The sequence below is a fragment of the Dermacentor silvarum genome, chromosome 2 (genome assembly GCF_013339745.2).
Source record: "Dermacentor silvarum isolate Dsil-2018 chromosome 2, BIME_Dsil_1.4, whole genome shotgun sequence".
In the NCBI taxonomy this organism is placed as follows: domain Eukaryota; kingdom Metazoa; phylum Arthropoda; class Arachnida; order Ixodida; family Ixodidae; genus Dermacentor; species Dermacentor silvarum.
In genome coordinates this window covers 73,216,947-73,224,308 of record NC_051155.1, presented here as the reverse complement: position 1 = coordinate 73,224,308, position 7,362 = coordinate 73,216,947, and the positions used below count along the sequence as shown (strand labels likewise).

The window sequence follows — 7,362 nt, the reverse complement described above, 5'->3', positions numbered from 1 at the left end:
AGAGATGCTTAATTTTGCAGCCCTTCAGGGAGCACGGCGCAGAACGCGCGTTTGCTCTCCGCCGTGCATTCGCTCCCCATGAACGCACGCTTTCACTCGCACATACAGTATACGGCGCGCGGCGACAGTTTCATCGCCGTTTGACGTTATACGGAACCCTACGGCGACGGCGACGCCGACGGCAGAAATCCGCTTTGAGTGTCCATATAATTGCTATCGCAATAAACCACGGTACAAGACGTAAGTTTATACCTGTGGTGCTCGGCCGTCAGAGGTATTACGGCCGAACGCCGTAGGTCTTGCAATTGTATCTTGCACAATGTTTTCAATGTTTTTTGTCTTTTTTTCATTGAACAGCATGGATAAAGTTATCAGGGACACCTTGTATGTTCAAGGTCCCGCAATGAGAAATTTGCAGGCCACCCGCCACATCCAGCGGGTAATGGACACGGTACTGGCTGGCTTGAAATGGCACACCTTTCCTGCCGAGATGGACGACGTTAGCGTCTTGGCCGCAAATTTTGACGAACTGTTCAGGCGGCCGAATTGGAACAGTAATGGAGGTAAAAGATGGCCATTAAAGGGTTATAGGTTAGGGTAGCGGATAGCTATCGAAAGAAGCCAAAAATGTTCTGCGAGATAGAAAGAGTGCCTTGTTATCCTTAATGCTGCGTTCATATTGCGTATATCTATGCGGTGCGGTAGGCCGTTTACTGTCGTAAACGACCACCACACCCAGTGTTGGCTGCTACATTTGAAGAACTCTTTAGGCTGCCTTGCACGGTGGAGCCTCCGACTGCAAAAATGTGACATCACCGTGACTAACTAGTCTGGACGGCAACACAGTGATGATGTCTGCTTTCTTGCGCTTCAAATGACCCGCCGCCACGCCACGATCAAGACGTGGAAACATTGCCGGCAACAAAAAGCGCCGACGACTTTGCGTAACAGCCTTGAACAGACCCGGAATTCAGAAGCCTTGGCGAGTATTTAGAAGGCAAGACCGACATTGTGCCGAAGATATTTAGGCATGCATTGTCTTCAATTTCGTTGCTAACCAACGTCCTTGTGAAGAAGACTTTCTCAACAGTCCAGCATTCACGTTTCATTGTACAATAAACACTTCGGCCAGAGCTTCTGCATGTAATGAATGACGATCTTTATAAAGAAAACTTTATTTTTCCCGGCCACGGCGGCCGCATTTCGATGGGGCCGAAATGCGAAAACACCCGTGTACTTAGATTTAGGTGCACGTTAAAGAACCCCAGGTGGTCTAAATTTCCGGTGTTCCCCACTACGGCGTACCTCATAATCAGATTGTGGTTTTGGCACGTAAAACCCCATAATTTTTTTACTAATACTTTCAAATGAAGCTTTTATTGCCTCATAAGTGTCGGTGCCGTTGAAGGTGTGACCGCAAAGAAAGAAAACACCGCCTGACGCAAGTCTCGCACAAGTGAAAGTAAACGACGGGGAAGGCAAAGTGAAACGCGTGAGGCGCGCTCCCGTAACACGCGACGGGAGCACCCAACCAGGAGTATAGGCGCGCGCCCGAAGACGGGCAAGGGAAGGAAAGGGTCTCTCCCGCGTTACGTCAGGTCTCCTTTTCAGTGCACGCTCGGCAAACGGATGGGAAGGTCCCGTTGTTCGGTTGACGGCAGAATAGTCCGCTTTCCAGGAGATACGCTTTCAACGTCCCCGGGAGCAGGCTCGCGCTTGCCGTGCGGATCCTGCGTTCAAGGCAGCCCAAGCCTAGCCTCGGTTACAGCGGCAGGCAGCGGATCCCACATTAAAAGCCCGTCTTACCGAAGCCCAGCATCAACGAAGGGCAGCGAACCCTGAAGCCAGGGAACGCGACACCCAATTTTGAGGTTACGACAAGCTTCGCGTGCCCCCCTGTTACCTGGAAGGGAAGGGCCGACGATTTTTTTTTTTTCTGATAGCAATTGACGGTCGCTCGAGGCGCGTTCACGCCGTCGCCGTTGCCACAGTCGTGTTGTACCCCTATAGACGGTGCATGTGCTTCCCAAGCGCGAGAGGTTCGAGGGTTTCCATAGACGCGTAGTGTGTTCGGCTGCAAAAATGACGTAGCCAGGTTGACGCACAGTGAACGCTTCTCCGCGGGGTCTGCTCGGAGGTGCAGCCAGCGCAATGTTCTGCTTCCCGCTGCTGGCATGAGCGTTCTGCGCGCACTCACTGTGAGCACTCAACCGTTCGTGCTGAAGTGCGATCTGCATTTATTGGTCTGAGAGAAACGGGCAGAAACGTCAAGCTGACGTTATCTGACATTTCGCGGGGTGCGGACTTACAGCGTTGGTATTATCTCGGTTGCCATCCAAGTGCGATTTCTGTGACGCCGCTGGCAGTGCTCCTCATTATGCTATGTGTTCTGAAACGCCTGTTAGTTGCCAGGGCGCTGTTGCTGCCGCCCAGCAGCCGTTGGCTTGCGTACTGCTTTAAACCAGTATATCACACCTGTATATCGTTAAAACACCGCCTGAGGGGTTCAAGAATATCGCTAAACCTTGCTATCGCTAGTCCTGCAATATCACGTAGGAAAGGTGCACATCTAACCCGGGGGCTTAGGCGCCGCCATGTTGCCGCGCCAGCTGCACAAGCTCCGCAAAGCCCACGAAGCTCAGTCCAAGAGTTGTAGTGCATACGTAGCCCGGGAAGCTGTTAGCTGCATTTGGTTTATGCCTGATCTAGACCAGATATATTACAGTATACGCAAGGCCTCTGCGTACAGCATGCTAAAGCTGTCTCCGCAAAAGGTAGTATGCAGCGGAAAGTAAGGCACGGAGAATAGAGAGAAAGAAACGTTTATTGTTGAAACAGTCTCTCGAGCGAGGCCCAGTATCACCCTGAGGTGGGAAGGTTCTTTAGTTCAGGAACCCTCTGGCTTCGACTGCCCTCTTGGCCCTGACGACGGGTTGTCGCAGGTCTTCCAGGTCCCAAAGGGCGAGCTTGGCCTCCCACGTTTCGACTAGGTGGTCTTCGTTTGCTCGTGCTACTCGGTTCGCGTCCATTTCCGCCTGCATTTCGCTGTCTTCATGCCACAGGCATTCAAGGAGCAAGTGTGCCCGGGTGTCGGGTACGCTTCAGAGTGCGCAGAGGTAGCCGTGGAGCGTCGGGTAGAGCCGGTGCATTATAGGTCCGTGAGTGTACGTATTTCTTTGTAGGCGTCTGAGGATCACGCTTCTTTATTTGCCGAGTTTGGGTGCGGTGGAGGGTACCCCTGCGCTCAAGCCTGTAGCGTTGCAATATCGCCGAATAGTTGCTGGTTACGGCCTCCGACTCTTCTGCCGCGGGTCGGAGAGCGTGTGGAGCGAGGGGAGCCCGGCTGACGTGCTCGCGGGCAGCGGCTGGGGCCGCTTCGTTCCCTTCTACTCCTGCGTGCCCGGGTACCCACGTTACACAGGTGTATGGGACGTCGTTTTAGTATCTTGAGTGCATCGGCCGAGATGCGGCCCCTCTAGGAGTTTCTATAGGCGGCCTGAGAGTCGGTGAAGATGACTGCTGTGTCTGTACATGTGGTGGTGGCGAGAGCGATTGCCGCTTCGTCCGGCGTTTCCGGGTTGCGTGCCTTGACGGTTGCCGATGCTAACTCGCTGCCTCGGGAGTCTACGACGCTGAGAGCGTACGCGTTTCGAGAACAAAAAAGTCATTGGCCTGCGCGGCACACCCAGCACAGTCACAGCGCAAGCTGGTGGAGCGGATTAAGAGTAGCAATTTGGGCACCACCCACAACAGGTTCTTTGCGGCAAAGTCTCCTCGCCCCCCTGGCGTCGATGGCGAGATCCGGTTTGTAATGCTCTTTGCACAGCAGTCTGCTGAGCCCAATATGCTAGGTTGTAGCCGCGCACATAGCTCTACGATTCGCTTCTTCAGCAGCGGTTCGTACCTTGCGAGGAGACGCCGAGAGGTACCGAGAATACGTGGCGCTCATCTCAAATCGGGATCGCCTTTACGGCGCGCCTCGTCTGAATCGCATCACGTCCGTCTGCGCCTGTGCACGCGGCTTTTTCAGGCGCGTTAACTAGATGGTGCCACCCTACTGGCGGAGGCATGTGTCGTCTGCGCCTGCAAGCCTGCCTAGGGCGCATTTATAGGGTATTTTTCTGACCCTGATAGCAAGCGCTTTCGTTGCTCAGTGGTAAAAAGTATCCGACTCCCACGCAGCGGGCCTGGGCTCGATCCCGGTGGAGACCGAGTACTTTTTTTCGCATTTCGGGCAATAGCGATTACGCGGTGGCGGCGGCGGACAACAACGCGAACCGAAACGGCAATTAGAATGAGCCCATAACCGCATACGTTGTAAAAAAATGGGGGCAGCTTCACACTACTGGTGCGAAGACTGGGCAAACGCGAAGCTGGCGAAGCTGGCGAAGCCACCTAGGTTTACCTTGCTTCGGTCAAGTTTTTGCAAGGTTATGCTTCGAGACTCGGCCACGTTTTGCGCAAGATCACCCCAGAATCACCGACAGCCCAAGGAGCAACGAACACTCGGTCATTAAAGCATCTGGACGCTCAAACGATTTTGCTCGGTCTCGCGGGCTCGTAACTCCGGATATTCCGCAAATCGCCGACGTTTCGCCGTCGCTTCGGCGGCACGATACTCTGGATCGGACCGAAGTCGTCACACTCGCTCTCCAGTAGCAGCGCGGCAGCGTTCGAGCCGCGCTTCCCGTTTTCCGGGAGTGACGCTCTTCGGGGCTCTTGTGTAGCCGCGGTGGCGACGCAGAGCTCTATATCCCGCGGATCGGCGCAGAGATGTCACGGCTTCGCTCCGCCATTGCGAATCCGCGGCCGCCACTCCGCACGGCGCAGTGACGTCATAGTTCGGCAAAGCTAAGGCGAAGCGATGCGGCGCGCGTGTTGACATCACGGCTCACGCAACTGCGGCGACGCTCGGCGCGGTGGGCGCAGCTGCGGCTCGGCGTTGCTAGGCGACGCGTGGTGATGCCATCGCCAGGCGGAGGTTTTGCGGCGTACACTCGACGGACCATACTCGAGCTTAAGCAGCTTCGCCAGTTCACAGGGGTATGTGCCATTGCGCTTGGACCCTTTCTGCACTACCTCCAGGATCAGCCAACATTTCGGGCGTACACCACCGGACTATCTCCAGCTAAACCAGCTTCGCTGTTAAAACCGCTGCAGGCAAGAAGGAAAGGTCATGTTCTTGTGGGCTACAAAGAGAGCATGAGAATTGGCGTTGGTAATGTATAGTACCACGGGCTGACTGGCGCCTGAGTAGAGCATGCTGGGCACTGAAAGACAAAATTTGCAATGTCAAGCCCACCCTCTAGGTAGCAGTACGTGACTCAATCTTTACTTCCTGTTCAGTTTAGGCGACAATCAGTACGATTCTAGTTACTCTTGGTAGTGTGTTAAATGGATGCATATGATGTTTCCTGCTTCGGCGGAAACATTATTTCCATATTAAACTGCAATTGTAAACTGATAATTTTATTTCCAATTTACCCAATCTATTTTCCAAACCTTACTGACTATTTCAATATAGCTGGTGCAAGTATCACAATTGCATGGACCTGTATGGTTCGAGCACCAGTAATGTACTAGGAAAGCGTTATACGCTATTCTTAATTGCAAGCTAGCGTAGAGCTTCCTTGAAGCACGTTTTGCTTGAAACGAGAGGGCAAACATAAATGTGTTTCAGCCCGCGAGCAATTTGTACTACACAATTCCGTGAAACGTTGGGTAAGTGCATACAATCTCCAATGCTTGAGTGATGTTACTGACGTCGTATCCCAATTCACACATGTTTACCAAGACGTAGAGGTACTCCAGAGCGTAAGTGTTCTTGGAAAGTTTGAAGCACCTATAACTGAAGCATTGCACCGCCTTCTCATAGCAGTCGAAGTTTCTGAGAGGTAGTTGTGAACCTAGAATAGTGGTTGTATGCTCCGCACTTCCTCCGGAAGCTAACTTGGCAATTTCTGTGATGGTGCTTTTCAGAAACGACCTATTACGTACTGTTCGTTCCAGTTCACGCTTCAATGAATCCTTGGTTGCGTTGTCGGAAGCCTTCGCTAGTTTCTTCTCAAGAATGACAACGGGGACATCGTAGCTATAGACTGGATCGCTGAGAGCCGCGGCGTGTACGACAGGCTTATGCCGCTTGTTTCCCTGAAATTGGCTCAGAAGGAGTCTTGCAACACTAAAGTCGCCATACTGCATGATGTGGCTTGTACTCGTTACATTCCTTACGAACTCAAACTGATCTACCACTGTCCTTTTGCGTAGATCGGCCCTTTCCGAGTCTCCCATCCAAAGCAGGCTGTAGCAGTCGCCCAGATACGTGTGCCTCCCCATGTCTAAATAGCAGGCTTGAGAATTTTCAAAAGGATTCGCTGCTGTTGTGGCATAGATGCTGACGTTGGCAGGCAGCAAGCCATCAAAGATGGAGCCTGACTTGCAGGCTTCGACGTATAAAACCATTTTGTCAAACTTTTTTTGTTCGTGCATTTCAATGATTGCACTGACGAGCTGCCTGGCATGCAGTACTTTGTCAGGAAACATGAGCAAACCTGGTGCACCATGGTCCACAAAATTAATGAAAATGTGATCGTTGGGCCCACTGGCAATAACCTTTCCACTTCCTCCTTTTACTTTCTTGCCTTGAAGAACGTCTAGAAAGTTTGAAGGAGTTACAAGGTCCCCTGTGTAGTCCTTCGGAACTCCACGGTATACGTCTGGGCCGTTTGGGTAGTTAATAATCACCCCAGGAGTAGGATTCAAGCTGTTGTTAGCAATGTCATCTTTCATCATGACCACAATGTGTTCATCGGGGATGCCGTGGTTGTGCAGCACTTGGTAGGCGTGGCAGATGTCCGCTTGGTGGCGGTAGTTGTTGTAACCATCAGAACCGCAGACAAGGAGGGCCCACAATTTGGCCTCATTGGCGCCATTAGCCTCTTGTGACCTTGCTGTATCTGAAGCCACGGCAACCACCAATGTCAATGAGAATAATGTAGCGAACAACGATGCACTACTGAGCATGCCTAGTAGTGGTCTACAAGCATACTTTTCTTCGGTCGGCCTTCGGAAGTTTCTCACGCCGTTGTCAAGTCCTGCAGAAGAAATGGTACTAATTAGTTGGCATGTTGCACCACTTAAAGTAAGCTGGCGGCTCAAGCAAGAATTTACGTTATGGGGACAAGCGAGCGTTCACGGGCTTTAGCTGAAAATGAGAAAAGGTTGGTCATGACAGCTGATCTTACATAAATATGTAAATGTTGTTCCTTCATAATTGTTCGTAATATGCACTATGTCTCTGTTCCTGCTTAAACGATGACCAGCATCCAATGGATGTAACGTGATTTACCGCAAGCTTTAAAA

General features: G+C 52.0%; 1 protein-coding gene across 1 annotated transcript; it reads right to left on the bottom strand.

Moving 5' to 3' along the window:
- Window positions 1-5,617: 5,617 nt before the first annotated feature.
- LOC119440164 (legumain-like) lies at window positions 5,618-7,023 on the bottom strand. The gene has a single exon (XM_037705100.2). It carries the CDS (start codon window positions 7,021-7,023, stop codon window positions 5,698-5,700), a length of 1,326 nt encoding a protein of 441 aa, XP_037561028.1. The 3' UTR covers window positions 5,618-5,697.
- Window positions 7,024-7,362: the final 339 nt, after the last annotated feature.

Coding starts and splice junctions, on each gene's coding strand:
- LOC119440164 (XM_037705100.2), bottom strand. CDS start 7,023: ATGCTCAGTAGTGCATCGTTGTTCGCTACATTATTCTCATTGACATTG.